The 17,059-nt window shown below is 31.5% G+C and overlaps 1 protein-coding gene and 3 long non-coding RNA genes across 4 annotated transcripts; all 4 read left to right on the top strand.

Moving 5' to 3' along the window:
- Positions 1 to 2,177: 2,177 nt before the first annotated feature.
- Positions 2,178 to 3,709, top strand: LOC123898310. Its single transcript, XR_006805297.1, has 2 exons — positions 2,178 to 2,353; positions 3,473 to 3,709. It is a non-coding gene; the product is annotated as an uncharacterized LOC123898310 (long non-coding RNA).
- Positions 3,710 to 5,040: 1,331 nt separating this feature from the next.
- Positions 5,041 to 7,941, top strand: LOC123898308 (flavin-containing monooxygenase FMO GS-OX-like 2). The gene is made up of 6 exons (XM_045949231.1): positions 5,041 to 5,749; positions 6,111 to 6,260; positions 6,707 to 6,789; positions 6,915 to 7,050; positions 7,184 to 7,357; positions 7,619 to 7,941. The coding sequence occupies exons 1-6, from the start codon at positions 5,153 to 5,155 to the stop codon at positions 7,799 to 7,801; spliced, it is 1,323 nt and encodes a 440-aa protein (XP_045805187.1). The 5' UTR covers positions 5,041 to 5,152; the 3' UTR covers positions 7,802 to 7,941.
- A 674-nt stretch (positions 7,942 to 8,615) lies between these two features.
- LOC123898309 lies at positions 8,616 to 9,454 on the top strand. The gene is made up of 2 exons (XR_006805296.1): positions 8,616 to 9,162; positions 9,258 to 9,454. It is a non-coding gene; the product is annotated as an uncharacterized LOC123898309 (long non-coding RNA).
- Positions 9,455 to 12,377: 2,923 nt separating this feature from the next.
- On the top strand, positions 12,378 to 13,151 carry LOC123898311. Its single transcript, XR_006805298.1, has 2 exons — positions 12,378 to 12,784; positions 12,888 to 13,151. It is a non-coding gene; the product is annotated as an uncharacterized LOC123898311 (long non-coding RNA).
- Positions 13,152 to 17,059: the final 3,908 nt, after the last annotated feature.

The following is a 17,059-nucleotide window of genomic DNA, read 5'->3' as shown; positions in this document are numbered from 1 at the left end:
TCATCACTCTCCATATCTATCTCATCATCTTCTGTAGTATTAGAAGTAAAAGCCAAACTTTTGTTTTTCTTCTCTTTTCTTTGGTTTATGCTCATCTCATAGGTTTGAAGTGAGCCTATTAGTTCATCCACTTGAATGTTGGCCAGATCCTGAGATTCTTCTATTGCTGTTACTTTCATGTCAAACCTCTTAGGTAGAGATCTGAGAATTTTGCTCACCAGCTTTTCATCTGATATGGGTTCTCCCAAGGCATCAAATGAATTTGCAAATTCTAAAATATTCATGTGAAAATCATGAATAGTCTCTTCTTCCTTCATACTCAGATTTTCAAAATTTGTGCGAAGCATCTGAAGTTTGGACAGCTTTACCTTGTTGGTTCCTTCATGTGCTTTCCTGAGTATTTCCCACGCCTGTTTGGCTACAGTGCATCGTTTAACAAGTCTGAACATGTTGATGTCTACCCCATTGAATATGGCATTCAAGGCTTTTGAATTTCCCAGAGCTAGGTCATCCTCGTCTTTGGAATAGTCTTTATTAGGCTTGATTTCACCTGTTACCTTTCCATCCTTATCAATGACAATAGGGGGTTCCCATCCATTTTCTACAGCTTTCCATGTTCTGCTATCAATGGATTTAAGAAACACCATCATCTTAGCTTTCCAGTAGTCATAGTTCTCAGGCCCAGTTAGCAGTGGTGGTTTAGAAACCGTTCCTCCTTCCTTGTCCATCTCACCAGAAATTTCCGTCCCTGAAGCTCACCCTGAGTTTCGAGCAGGGTGCCTGCTCTGATGCCAATTGAAATTCTGGCACACTAGTATTAAGATGTTGTACTCAACGCTTCACCACTATAGTACACTTTTAACGCGTGAATCAATGATCCAACATCCAACAGCGCATACACAAGGAATAATAAACTAAACAAAACTGAAAGTAAATTAACACAGTAATTTGTTAACCCAGTTCAGCATAAGCCTACTCTGGGGGATACCAATCCAGGAGTGAATCCACTATGATAGTATTAGTTTGAAGCCCTCAATAAACCTCCCGTTTATGACTTCTCACCAAATCACCACCCGTGCTATATCCTACCTAAGACACACCTAGGTATGAGAACCTCCGCTCACCTCCTCTTGACCACAGCCACTGTGATCGTACAATACTAGATTTAATATGTGAAGACACACTTCATAAAACACTCACACCACTTCCGTGCTTAAAAGCTTTGGAATGGTATACACACACTATCTCCTTGCTTAGAAGCTCCAGAGATATTACAATGCACAAACACACAGTTCCTAGTCTAGTGGAAAATCAACACAAGACTTAGAACACAATAGACACAATACTAAAACCTAAACTCACGCTTTGTAAGACTCAAATCTGGTTTCAGTGATTTGAACAAAGGCTTCAACCTTCTTTAAAAAGCCTTCACGAGCTCAGCTAGGTCTTCAGTTAGGCTTCAATGACATAGCTTGATTAATGGATCCTTCAAGGAATATTCTTCGATTAAGATGTTTTGTTTCCTTAACTTGAAGATCTGATTAATAAGCAAAACTTGATCACGCGATCCATTAATAATTATGCGTGACAACGCTCCTTATCACAAACGATCATTTATTGTGGATTCCATATTTAGAACTTAGGCGCGAGATCTCAACATACACAGGCCCGGTCTACTGGATGTGGTATCCAATGTTGAAGCATTGTACCAAACATCTTGCTTATACTGGATGGTGGAAGCATGTAGTTCCACATCAGGAAAGATCACATGTTTTAGCAAAATGAGGCCAATCATACAACGCCAACAAATGGGATTATCCCTGACATCTCTTCTTTATTGGACAATGTAACGCCCCAAATTTAGAATTAATTAGTAATTTTTGTAGGAGTTGATTATTGATAATGATTTAATTATTGTGTGTGATGAGTAATTAAATAATTAATGAATAAATGAGTAGAATGATAAGTTGAAAATAAAAGTGAAGAAAGAGTAGACATGAGGTGTAGAAATTATATAATAGGTGGAGAGGGGGTGTGAGTAAGAAAGAATAGTAAAATAGTAGAAATAATAAAATTGGGTCTAGTAGAAAGAAAAACCAATTAATAGATAAAGACATAATTTTCATTCATGGGAAGGAAATCTCACCTAATTATTCCTATAAGTAGATTATGATTACTGATTAGGATAGAATCAAATTGAAAAATATCTATCCACTTTTTGCTAAAAAGAAACAAGATAAGAGAAAGAAAGAAAAGATGAGCAAGGGAAAAAGAGAGATACACGTACGAGAGGGAGAAGAGAAAGAAGAGAAAAGAAAAACTCACAACTGACCTAAGATAATTGTTTTTCTAAGTAAGGGTGTTTAACAATTCATTTATGTTTCTGAATTTCTGAATAGTGTGGGTTTAATTGTTATCCTTCCTTTCCGTTTTTCTTTATTACACGTGTTGTTGTTTGTTGTTGTTGTTGTTGTTGTTGTTGTTGTTGTTGTTGTTGTTGTTGTTGTTGTTGTTTGTACTTGTTTCGGAATCGAGTTTTTATGCCCTATATGTCGATTGAATTTTGGGACTGTTGCTGTTGTTCTTGATGTCCACGTTGCTTGAATTCATTTAAATTGAAATACCTTGTGAGTAGTTATTGTATGTTGATGTTAGGGTCCCGTAGGAATAATCACATCAACATTTAGAGACATGTAATTAGAGTTTGGTTTTGAAGCGGAATGATTTTGGAGTTATGGTGATTGGTCACTAATTTTAGAAGCAAGTGTTGTTGGTGATTCAAAGATGTAATATTAAATTGTTATCACAGGATGGTGATTAATATTAAGAATGATTTATGTAGTGGCTGAACTAGTTGTGAGGATTATATCGAAGCATTTAAAGTGGGTGCGGTCAAACTTGTCAATTTGTCATAATGTGAGGAAACCTATGGATAAAATTACAATATGGTTCCTATTACTTTAGATAGGTCCTGATTCATATGAGCATGAGGGGCTATTTCACCGCTGTCTAGTAAGGCTAATTAATTGAGTTCATTGAATTAAAATTGATAATTTGAGTCACTAAATCATGACGTTGCCGTTGTTGTTAATTAATGATGTTGAACCGTGTTGCTATAATGATGTTGACGTAATGATGTTATTCGTGTTTTTGAAATAATGACGTTGTTAACTGATGTTGTTAATTATGAACATGACTATGTATTCATTCACGTGTCTAATGATGCCGAGTCCTAATGATGTTGTCAATGATGTTGTAGAATGATGCCGAACTATTGACGTTGATCCTCCATGATATAAAACTGGAATTGGTGGTGATCCTCTATGTTATAAAATTGGAATGAATGTTGATATTGTTGACTTATTGTTTTTTTAATAATTGTGCTCGTTTGTGGTTGATATTCTTTGTGATTGTATTACTTACCCCTTGTTGTTTCCCTTTTCTGGCTTGACCCTACGGTGTGCAACCGTAGATTTTCAGGTAGGTGAGAGCAGCACTAGACCTAGTTCGGCGACGGCGTTAGAGAGCCGTCTACTTTATTGCTTCAGTCTCTGAGTCGCTCTGTTAGGAAGTCCTATGGGGAACTATAAATGTCAATTCAATTATTGTATTGCTTTGAGAATGTTAAAAATTGGATTATGTCGTTTCATTTTCAAACTTTGTTGATTTGGAATTCTTCGGACGATCTATTTTTATTTTAAAAGCTTAATTCCGCTGCATTATTATTAACTAATTGATGCGAAGTAGTGTAACACTCTCTTTTAAATAATTTAAGAATCTATTTTATAAATAAAATTAAGGGGTAAAATTTGGGTGTTACAGACAACATTAAAACTATCTCTTGGATATCGTTCAGTGGTCGATCAGGTCGTTAATCCGCTTATTCTTTTTATAATTGGTGTATTGATCCACTTGTTTGTCTTCAAAGCATATAATTTTTTGCTTTGTATATTGTAAGGGATTGAGTATCCCTTGTACTCACTTGTAATATTTTATTTGCTTACAAAAAAAAAATACTTCAAATTATTATATTCTACTTTTTTTTTTTTTTTTTGACTAAGTATTCTACTTTTCTTAATAACTTGAAAAACTTTTTTTTGCTTATAATATGGGATGGAGGAAGTATCTCATAAGTAGCTTATGAAATGAAATAATCATTTTCTATTAATTTATCCAAACATAAATTCAACAACTCCTAAAATAGATAAACTCACATAAACTTAAATTTTTTTTTTTGAACCAGCACATAAACTTAAATTAGAGGAGTGCTAGCAACACACTCTTTAACAAACACACTCCAACACACTATCTTTTATTGGTTAAAATTTATATGGGTCCCATAAAAGTTATATGGGTCCACATTTTTTTATGGAACCCATGTGAATTTCAACCAATAAAAAAAAGTGTGTTGGAGTGTGTTTGTTAAAGAGTGTGTTGCTACCATTATTCCTTAAATTAAAATAAGTCATTCCTTCACATCGAACATTTTTAACATCGATATATTATTGTAGCGGTCCTTGCTGGGCAACTTGTTTAAATACATGTCTACTAGCTCATAAGTCAAAACCCATATCATCACATTTTTGTAAAATAATTACTGTACACTCAATCCCTTATTAATTACAGTAATACCTTTTTTTTTTGAACAAGTCAAAATGAGATATATTAACATAATCAGCCTCCCCAGCACAAGACGTACCGAGGTAGACTACAAAAATTTACAAAAAGTCAGAGAAACCGAAAACATAAGCAAATCATACAAAGCCCAAACAAAGCATAGGACTAGACCACCAGCTATGGTAGTTTAAAGCTAACGTAATACACGTCGACTTCAACCACCTAAAGGAGAACAGCTTGATCTTGTCCAACAAAATGAAGGGCGTCTCTGCTAAGCCTGAAAATAATCGATGATTTCTCTCCGTCCAAACTACCCACACACAAACAAGCCAGATGAGCTGTAAAAATGATCGACGTGCTCGTGAAACACCTGCTGAAAATGTAAACTGGGTAAAGTGACCCCGTAGTGTAGAAGAGTCCACCAAAGAATTACAGTAATACCTTAATCCCTTCGTATAACAAGAACATCATAAAACAGTGTTCCTGAGTTTCGAATACATAAATACATCAACGTTTTACTTCTCAACCAAACTGCATGGCTCTCCATTCTGTCAAAGTTGCAGTCATCGGCGCCGGAGTCTCCGGCCTCATCGCCGCCCGTGAGCTACAAAAAGAAGGCCACAACGTCGTAATTTTCGAAAAAAACAAACGTGTAGGAGGAACATGGATATACGACTCAAAATCAGACTCCGACCCTTTAAGCATAGACCCGACCCGAGAAATAGTTCACAGCAGCGTGTACCTTTCACTACGAACAAATCTTCCAAGACATATCATGGGGTTCCTAGATTACCCTTTTGCGAAACGAGAATCGGGTGATCCAAGAACGTTCCCGGGTCATGAGGAAGTGCTTCATTTTTTGGAGGAATTTGCGGGTGAGTTTGGGATCCATGGGTTGACCCGATTTGAAACAGAGGTGATGAAAGTTGAGAGGAAAGGAAATGAGTGGTTGGTTGAGTCAAGGTTGACTCGGGGAAATGACTCAGTGAGTGAAGAAGTTTTTGAAGCGGTTGTTGTTTGTTCTGGGAATTATGTTGAACCGAAACATGGTGTTGTTCCTGGAATTGAAAAGTTTCCTGGGTTACAAATCCATTCTCATAATTATAGAGTTCCTCATGATTTCAAAGATCAGGTACTATATTCAATTTTTGAACTTTGAAAAATGGTTTTATCCAATTTAATAAAGTGAAATATTTCAATGGATATTGATAGTACAAGGTGTTTGAAAAAGATAAAACAGTTCATGTTCTGACTTATGAAACAATTAATGACACAAGCTGTTTTCAGCTTATTCCGGATAACTTCAGAAAACAAGTCAGTCTTGTAACTTATCTGGAGTGTCGGTTGGATCAAACAAGAATTTTAATATATCTGGTGTATATATCTAAAAATGTAAATTTTAGTTATATTGAGTAATAACATATAAGTAAAATTCACATTTTTACTAAAGGAGTCTAATTTTTATATATTTTTGGATAATTTGTACATAACAGGTTGTGATTTTAATTGGGATAGGACCTAGTTCATTTGACATCTCAAGAGATATTGCAACAGTAGCAAAGGAAGTTCATGTTGCAACAAGACCGATACCAGATTTGAATATGAAGTTGGAAAATGTTCGCAATATATGTTTCCATACTTTGGTATGTCAAAAATTGTTATTGTTATGGATTTAGCTTTTAATTATAATTTATCAAATACCCTCTTGAAATTTTAAAATTCGTCAAATACCCCTTTGAAATTTGGAAATAGGCAAATATTTTCTGAAATTTTAAAAAGTCAATCAAATTGCCCCATGACACTACAGTCCACGCCAGAGGGCAATTTAATTGATTTTTTAAAATTTCAGAAGAGTATTTGTGTATTCCCAAATTTCATGGAGTATTTCACGAATTTTAAAATTTTAGGGGGTGTTTTACAGTTTACTCAATCCAATGATTACATCATGTTTTTTAATTAAATAACTATCGTATAAGATCTATAAATATTATTTAACCAACTTAAGTAATTTAAATAATACTTTATTTAGTCAAAAAAACAATATATAGTACTAGTACTATTGCTAATTCTCATTCTGTTTATTTTTTAGATTAAATGTGTCTATGAAGATGGTTTAGTTGCCTTTGAAGATGGATTCTCTATTCATGCAGATGCCATAATTCACTGTACAGGGTATTAAGAATTTCTAACATTTTGTCAATTTCCACATAGCTAAACTCTTAATTGATAGTATTATATTTATTATTTAACCAATTAATAATTTGGAGGCATATAAATTAATAATAATATTATTACAGGTACAAATACCATATTCCTTTCCTAGAAACCAATGGAATAATAACCATTGAAGATAATCGCGTTGGGCCTCTATACAAACACGTTTTTCCTCCTTCAATGGCTCCATGGCTCTCTTTCATTGGTTTAGTCCATAAGGTTAATGAAAATGTTACTTTGAATTTAACTTTATATAGTTTAATTTTAGGATTTAATTTTATGTAGAATTCATTATATGTAGAATGCTACTATAGTTTATTGAAATAAATAAATTATAAATTGTTGTGGCCAGGAAACTATTTTCAATGTAGTTGAGTTACAAGCTAAATGGGTTGCAAGAGTTTTATCAGGTAAAATTATTTTACCTACAGAAGAAGAAATGATGGAATCTGTTAAAGACTTCTATCAATTCATGGAGGAAAATGGATTCGCTAAGCGTCACACTCATTCGCTTCGCCCATTTCAGGTTTGCAATTTTTTTTTCTTTCTAAATTGGGACAGGAGAATTTTTTTTATTAATCAGTGACACTACGTACGAATAATCATTTTACAATTTTTCTGAAACCCCTTTATCAAAAAATTTTACAATTTTTCTGAGTGGATTTGAATTCACATCCTAGAGTCTAATGAATATAGTTATAAGTTATCACCAATTATAAATTTGACAATTTAAGGTGATTTTAGTTTTTTTGAATTTAACCATTTGTTTATAAAATTACTATGTCAGAGTGACTACAAACATTGGCTAGTGGAACAAATTGGACTGCCTCCATTGGAAAATTGGAAGGATGATATGTTGATGGAGTGTTTGAAGAATATACTAATTGAAAGGAATGAAATGTATAGAGATGAATGGGATGATAATCATTGGGATGCCATCATTCAGAATGATCAACTTCTTAAAAATTAAATATGTTGAGTGTTTATTGCTGTTTGTTGAAATTGGGTTGTCTAAAAAGAAAATATATATATTTTCAAGTATATGGTTTGAATTTTCAATGATGTAACTAATTGCAATTAATAACATTAATGAGAATATGTTCCCGTGAACTTAACTTAGTTGTCAGAGATATTGTATTATATATGTAGGGGGGTCAGAATTCGAACCTATGTCATTCCACTTATTCATCTTATAAGTAAAATTTCTAGCCACTAGGCTACTTGATAAAATAATAATGAGAATATTGAAGAACAAAATCCTCTATGAGAACAACCAATAGTTAGTTGGTCTAGGATGATTGACGATGTAATTGGTAGGGAGGACCACAACAGGAGGCTGGTACCACTTGCTGTCAGATCTGACCCCCGAACCAGATTAGACAGTCCAATGAGTCGAATACTGATGGTGAAAACAAAAAAAACAACGAAAACAATTTTTTTTCTTTACAAAAGCTTGCTTATAACATTTCATTCATAATGAAAAGACTTATACATGTCGGTATATCAATGAAAATATGGGAGCGAGCTATAGATGAGGCTACCCTTGCCAGAGCATGAGCTACCTCATTTGCTTGTCTCCTATTAAACTTAACACGAGAGTTTTCAAAATATAACTTGAAAATACGATTACATTCTTTCACTAACATCTCCAAATTCGGTGATATCGACTCCTCCCTTATTAAATTAAGCTAAAGGGGTTTTTGGTTTTACATCACATGTCAAACACTCATCAACACTTAAAGGAATACAATGCTTCAACTTCAGTTAAATGTTTTGGTAAAGAACTTATTTCTTTATTCATTTTAAGAAAGAGAGAAAAGATTTGAAAATCGGTTAACACAATTCAAATCCTCCTCCCCTATTTCTTGTGTTTCCTCAACCACTTTCAATTATATCTATGGGGTTTAAGGTGTCACAAACAATATTATCCTTATTTTGTACTTTTTCTTTTTCTATCATTTTTTTGACGCATTTTCCTTTTCTATCATGAAAGGTTATAAATATAATGAAAATTTGTTAGAAAAAAAATGACTTATTGTGATTATTAAATTTTTATGTGATCTCATAGAGGTGCTAAAGGGGCAAATTAAGATATTGGTGTTCTTAAGAGACATACAATAATTATATCAATTTTAGAAAGTCTTTTAACAATTTGATACGTGCTAAAAACTATTTAATTAATGTAAGGATATTATGAGCTTTAATTTATAAATCAAAACGGGATAAAATTTCATGCAAAAAGGGTGGAAAACATGGATAATTTTCTTAAGTTTGTTTATGTTATGATTTTCCTTTTTTCCCAATATCTTGTTTCAGCGCAATATTTACCGCGTAAGCCTTTCTTATATCCTTTTGAAATTTCATTCTTTCGCACACATAATTTTATCTCATTTTAGTAACTTTTTTTTTCGTTTTTTACATTACAGGTGCTAAACCCTGTGTTCGTAATCGTGATTGTCCAACTTGCCTTTATCCTGCAAAAAGGAGGTGTTTTAATCGCATTTGTGTATGTCAAGGATAAGAGAATACACAAATGAACCGCTAGAAAATTTCATGAGTTGTTATTTAATTAATTACCATGATCACCCAATAATTAAATTTTCTTTTACCTTTTTTAATTTCACACTGGCTTTATTAGTTTCACACTGTCTTCTCCTCTTTTAATTTCAAGACATGGTCAAAATTCAGATATATCACATTTGCTTTCCTACTCTACAACCTATCAAAATATTTTTATTAGTTAAGTTGAAAATTATTTTTCATGTTAGTTCTAACTTCTAAGCCTAAAATTTTATTTGTCATAATATTGATACACTTGGTTTTTCTCACACTTCAGTTGATATTTCTCCTACCTCTTATGTTTTAACAACAAAACTTATAATAATTTACAACTTATAATAATTTTAGACATCGGTTGAAAGATGGTCTGACTAAGTGTTTATATACTAGAGGCAATCCTCACCTTATAAGCCGGTTTTATAAGGATGAGTTAGGCCCAATACTCATTTCTAAGAGTTGTGTCAACTGTGCATATAATATATCATTTGAAGCAAACTCAAAGAGAAATGAAAGACTATATGAACCCACTTGATGGCATGAAGAAGTCTCAATGCCTCACCTAAGTCTATGCTGCAAATTGGTGTATTTCACATGGTTTTTGCGAGCACAAATCGACATTCATCATCACTATGAGAAAAATATTTTTTCTATGATATTTGGTCAATTGTGCATATAATATCATATGAAGCAAACTTATAGAGAAAGGAAAGACTATATGGTTCTTACGATCCGTTGATCACCGTAATGTGCAACATGAGTTTGTTACCTCAAAGCGAAGATCTTGGTGCTTACGGTATATATGTTGACCCACTCAGAAAATAGCCTTGTTTCTTCGACATTTGAAGTTTAAGCTCTTTTTAGAAGCCTCATATATGTTTTTTTTTGGATACGTGGTGTTAAAACTTCACAAAAATCCCATAGACGTAATGAATTAATTGCAACTTGTCTGGTACCTTTGAGTATCTCCTTTTGAAATTTCATTATTTATTTCGTACACAATATTTTACGTTACAACTTTGGTACCTTGTGTTCGTGATCGTGATTGTCTACCCTGCCCTTATCCTACAACAAGGAGTTGTCGTAAAGGCGGCTATTTATGTCATTAGTAAGGATAACATACACAAATGTACTGCTAGAATTTTTCATGAGCTGTTATTTAGTTACTGTGATCATCCAATAATTAAATTTTCTTTTAGCTTTTTAAATTTCATGGACCTTGTTAGTTTTGTAATTTAAGATGATGCATAAAAAATATGTAGTAATTTTATTGTCTTCTTCTCTTTTAATTTTATAGAGTTCCTCATAATTTCAAAGACCAGGTTCTATATTAAATTTTCAAACTTTGAAAAATGGTTTTAAGATGAAATTATTGGAAATTAGCAGAATTAAGATGAAATATTTCAATGGATATTGATACAATGTGTTTGAAAAAGATAAGGCATTTCATGTTTTGACTTAAAAAACGATTAATGACACAAGCTGTTTTCGCCTTATTGAGAGCATGATGAATAATTCAGTTAAATTAGTTGAGCTAAGAGTTAACAAGTTAACAAATTTTTATAATATATCAACAATTATATAATAGGCTTAAATGCACTTTTGATCCCCCTATTTTCAAAAAAATGAAGTTTTGGTCCCCCTATTTTAAAAACCAACTTTTTAGTCCCCCAATTTTAATTTTTTTTTTGAGTTTTGATCCCCCATTCCATTTTAAGGCTAATTTTGTTGATGTGACATTGTCACTAATGCATATCAACGTCCACGTGGACAAATTTAATATCCATGTCATTATTTGTTTTTAATTCAATAAAACTTATTTTATAAAATAATTTAATTAAACCTAAGAAAGTTCATTAAAATAAAAAATCCTAAAATTCACAACCTCTAATTTATTAAACCTAAGAAAAAACAAACAATCACAACATGGACATGATCCTCTTTGATTCATATCAAACAATTGCATATTGAAAGCAAATTTTGTGTTTCAAGAACCTTCAACTTTTATCATCATCCAACTTTATATAAAACCAATCTAGAATTAAACTTTAAACTTAAAACAATTTTTGGGTTTTCATTCAAATTCATCCAAAGTCATAGATAGTTTAAAGAGTATGAGTAATTTTTATTGAAACACAAAATCATCTCTAATTTCTTTTCGTTTTTAAAAATTCAAAAATTGTTGAGTTTGAACGAAAACCATAGGATTAGTGAAATCCATAAGGAAGGATTCTCTCCGACCGTGAATAAAATTCTAGTAGTTGAAGGTTTGATAATTAGGGTTTCAAATTTCATATTTTATAAGATTTAACAATTATTATTTCAGTTCCTTAAAAAAAAAAACAATTATTATTTCAGTTGAATATATAATTCTAACAATTAAAATATTTTTTAAAATAAAGTTTTATTGAATTTAAAAATATATAATAATGACATGAATATTAAATTTGTCCACATGAATGTTGCCACATCATTAGTTACAAGGCTACATCAACAAAATTAACCCCAAAATAGGATGGGGGATCAAAACTCAAAAAAAATGAAAATAGGGGGACTAAAAAGTTGGTTTTTAAAATAGGGGGACCAAAACTTCATTTTTTTGAAAATAGGGAGACCAAAAGTGCATTTAAGCCTATATAATATACCAACGATTAACAATTTGTCATTAAAAAAAATTTAGGCATAAAACAGTTTAACTTAGTTATTATAAATATATAGTGCTCTATTTTTTTGTAATAAAGCACAAGCAACTTTTTAATTTTTTTTAAGTTCATTGTATAATTAATATATCTAAATTAGTTGGTGTCATTTGATCATGACCCATCTAATTTATATATCTAACTTCATTTAAATGTTTTGGTAAAGAACCTATTTCTTTATTCGATTTATAAGAAAGAAAGAAAAGATCTACCAAACTAAAATAAAATTTGAAATCGGTTAACACAATTCAAATCTCCCCTCCCTCATTTGTTCAAGCACTTTCAATTATATCTATGGGGTTTAAAGTGTCACAAAAAATATTATTTTTATTTTGTAATTTTTCCTTTTCTATCATGAAAGGTTATAAAATAATGAAATTTGTTAAAAAAAAAAAAAGACTAATTGTGATTATTAAATTTTTATGTGATCTCCTTACTAGAGAGGTGCTAAAGGGGCAAATTAAGACATTGGTGTTCTTAAGAGACATACAATAATTATATCTATTTTAGGAAGTCTTTTAACAATTTGATAAGTGTTAAAAACTATTTAATTGATGTAAGGAGATTATGAGCTTTATAAATCAAAAAGTGATAAAATTTCATGCAAATGGTGGAAAATATGGATAAATTTTTTAAGTTTGTTTATGTTATAATTATCCTTCTTTCCCAATTTCTTGTTTCAATGCAATATTTTCAGCGTAAGCCTTTCTTATCACCTTTTGAAATTTCATTCTTTACTTCGCACACAATATTTATCTCATTTTAGTAACATTAATTCTTTTTTCGCTTTTTACATTACAGCTTCTAAACCCTGTATTCGTGATCGTGATTGTCCAAATTGTCATTATCCTGCAAGAAGGAGGTGTCATAAAAGCATTTGTGTATGTCAATGATAAGAGAATACACAAATGAACCGTTAGAATATTTTACGAGTTGTTATTTAATTACCGTAATCACCTAATAATTATATTTTCTTTTACCTTTTTAATTTCATGGGCTTTGTTAGTTTTGTAATTTAAGATGATGCATCAAAAATACTATTTATATTGTCTTCTTCTCTTTTAATTTCAAGATATCACCATGGTAAAAAAATTCAGACATATCACATTTGCAGATTTTCTTTCCTACTCTACAACCTATCAAAATATTTTTATTAGTTAAGTTGAAAATATTTTTTATGTTAGTTCTAAGCCTAAAATTTATATTTATGTCATAATATTGATACACATTTGGTTTTTCTCACACTTCGGTTGATATTTCTCCTGTCTTTTATGTTTTAACAACGACTTATAATAATTTACAGCGTTGTGCACGTCTTAATCAATGTTTTATTGTTGTGTCAATTGTGCATATAATATAGGCTTAAGGGCCCGATTGGTTCGAGGTAGATGGAGGGGAGAGGAGAGACAATCTTGACCAAAAAAGATTTTTTTTTATTAAATCTATTTTTATAAAAAAAAGATGTTTTTTTATTCTTGAAAAAAAATTAAAAACAAAAAAAAAATTCAATTATTAGAGAGATTTGATTGGTTAAAAAAACATTTTGAATTGGTAAAGGGAATATTTTAAATTCTGAGGGAACATTTTTAAATTTTTTTTCAAGAATAAAAAACGTTTTTTTTTTAAAAATGATTTAATAAAAACAAATATTTTTTTGTCAAGATTATCCCAACACCTCCCCTCCCATCCCCTCCATCTACCTCGAACCAATCGGGCCTTAAATGATCAATTCGTCCCGGTAAGTTCGTAAATTTTTGGTTTTCGTCCCTGTATCTTTTTTTTTGTTTTAAAATAGTCCCTGAATGTGTAAATACTTTTTTGTTTTAGTCTCTAATGTTAAGTTTCGTTTCAAAATTAATGACGTGGCAAACGATGACTGACATGGCAAACAAGGATGCATGTCAATGATGATGCTCAGTCATCCATTTAGAGCGACCAAATCCAAAATTGAAATTGTAGAAAGAGACCAAAACCAAAAAAACGAAATTAAACCCAAAAACATATTTTTTCTTCTTTTTTTCTCTAAACTCACAAATTGACTCATATTTCTCTAAATCCATAAATTGCAAAACATGTTTTAATGGATGCAATTTGAGAGATTCAAAAGGAAAAAAAAGGAATAAAAACGAGTCATTTTATTTTAAAGGTTTGTAAATTTTTTGGTTGATATTTGATGATATAATGGAACTCAAATTTTACAATATATAAAGTTGTTTGATTAAAAATTCATGTCAAATTTTGAAGATTGTGATTAGTAAATTAATATGGTTTTTTGATTAAATCAAAATAAATGGTATATCAGGAAACTCAATTGTTTGTTGGTTAAAGAGTTTTATGGAATTTTAGGTTGGTGAGAAGAAAGAATAAAATATCGTTTTAGTACATTCAACACAAATTTCTGAATTTAGAGAAATATGAGTCTATTTTTGGGTTTAGAGAAAAAAGAAAAAAAATATGTTTTAGGGTTTAATTTCGATTTTTTGTTTTGGTCCCTCTCTGCAATTTTATTTTTAGATTTGGTCCCTCTAAGTGGATGATTGTGCATCATTATTGACACATCATCCTCGTTTGCTACGTCATACATTGCCACGTCACATTTTGTTTGCCACGTTATCATTTTTGTAACTACACTTAATGTTATGAACTAAAACCAAATAAATTTGCATATTCAAGGACTATTTTAAAACAAAAAAGATATAAGGATGAAAACCAAGAATTTCTAAATTTACAGGGACGAATTAATCATTTAAGTCTATAATAAATATATTATCTGAAGCAAACTCAAAGAGAAAGGAAAGATCATATATGGTACCATCTGCGACATTTGCAACATTTGCACAACCGGTTACGATCTGTTGTTATTATTAGTTTACCATATACTCTTCTATGAAGTGATGACAAGGCTTCTGGCAATTTGTTAACTTGGTATTTATGTTTTTGATTTTGCATCAAATCTTAATTTATACTATATTCACTTTTTTTTAATAAGGCAGACAATTTTTGATATAAGGGATGTAGAATAAATCACAAGATTACAAGAAAATAAATCATCAAGAGATACAAAAATCCAACACACATACATGCAGCACAATTTTTGCTAACAAAAATAGAACCATTCAAGCCTAAAATACGGCATCAAACAAATATAAAATAATATTATATTGCTCTGAATGGGTAGAACGGAATCGCTCCAATGGCAAGATTATGTGGTTGATAGGGATGGAAACGGGCGACCGTGGGTGCGGGTTTGACACTTACCAAACCCACACCCAAAATCATCACCCAAATCCAAACCCAAACCCAAAGGCTGTTCGGGTGGCAAAACTACACCCACGCCCACACCCATTGGGTTCGGGTTTTTTCCACCCAAACTCAAACCCACAACATATTTGAAAATAATTTGCAAATTTAAGAAATTAAATTCCAACATAGACTTTGAATTAAATTACAACTAAAATTAAGGTTTTCCAAGGAAATTCAAACATAGACTTTCAAAAAATTATTACAACATAGACTTTCAAGAAATTAAATTACAACAAAAATTTAAGGTCTTCCAAAGAAATTGAGAGAGACTATGGGGGTAATTAGGTAATTATAAAATATTTCGGGTGGGTGTATGGGTTTCGGGTGTGGGTTTGACTGATACCAAACCCACACCCATATTATCGGGTGTCACCCAAACCCAAACCTAGTCAAATCGGGTTTCGCCTGTTGACTTGGGTTTGGGTTCGGGTGGGTCTCTCGGGTTTGAGTTTTTTTGCCATCCCTAGTGGTTGATATAGGTGGCTTTGAACTTTAAGCATAAAGGGAAAAAATACATGCAAAAATTTTAGGCACTTCGACGCTCAAGCCAATATTTGAATGAGAAAAATGTTAGGAAAATTGGGTGAATATTGGGTACCTTAGAGTTTAGAGGTATATGTTAATTTATAGGTCAACATTACATGAGTATGCATGAAGAGAGACAATTTCACCAGTAGTACTAAATTATAGTACTATGTTGTAATCTTATTGGTTGAGGCCATGTCCCTCAAGTACATGTGTCCTTGTCTTGAAGTAATTATCCTATCCTATGCTTAGTAAATAGTAACATATATTAGAGATTTATGTTTTTATAGCTCAAATATATTGGATTTTAATTCAGTCCGGAACATATATTAATTAATGTATTTGTACTCTTTTTATTTATGAAAGTGACAAGATGATGTTTTCCTTTTACCTATAAACCAAGTCACAAGATGATGAAATTTGATATATTAGAATTAAATATAATATGTATTATTGTAGTTTCTAAAGGTGATAAAATGATTAAATATTTTAGGCCCACTTATGAAGCTGAAAAGGAAAGGAAGATAAAAAAAAAGTTTCTATGCAAACAACTATTTTGGTAAAAATTACCAAATTTCAAAAATACCACAAAATCCATTAAGATGGAGTGTCCCACTGGCATTGTTAATATAGACACTACCTAAATTAATATTAGCTTGTTGTAACTAAATGCTTGTAACCAATGAATCCATAACTCTTAGGGTGCGTTTGATCTGCTAAAAAACAGGGGACTGGACTGGACAACTTTTGTTGTACCCTGTTTGATTTGAAACTGATTATGAGACTGGACAAATTAGGTAGCAAGGGACAGGACAAAAACAAGATTTTTTGTCCCTCACTAAACCACAGGACAACTTTTTGTCCACAGTACAACTATAAAAATACGAAAATACCCATTTTATTTTCGAATATAAAAATATTATCTCCCTATATATCTCCGGTACAGTTTTGTTCTGTCGTGTATTATCTTGTTCTGTCTTGTGCTGTTATGTCCAGTTCTTGTTGTTTTACGAACCAAACGCACCCTTAAATTAGTGTATATTAATTTAAAAATGCGATGTTCCTCAAATCCCACTTCAGGACAAACAAAAGACATCCACAAATAGTAAAAATATATAGTAAACACATACCAAACGAAAACAATA

The sequence above is a fragment of the Trifolium pratense genome, linkage group LG7 (assembly GCF_020283565.1).
Source record: "Trifolium pratense cultivar HEN17-A07 linkage group LG7, ARS_RC_1.1, whole genome shotgun sequence".
Lineage (NCBI taxonomy): Eukaryota > Viridiplantae > Streptophyta > Magnoliopsida > Fabales > Fabaceae > Trifolium > Trifolium pratense.
The sequence above is the reverse complement of the archived record's forward strand: the minus strand, read 5'-3'. Positions and strand labels throughout refer to the sequence as shown.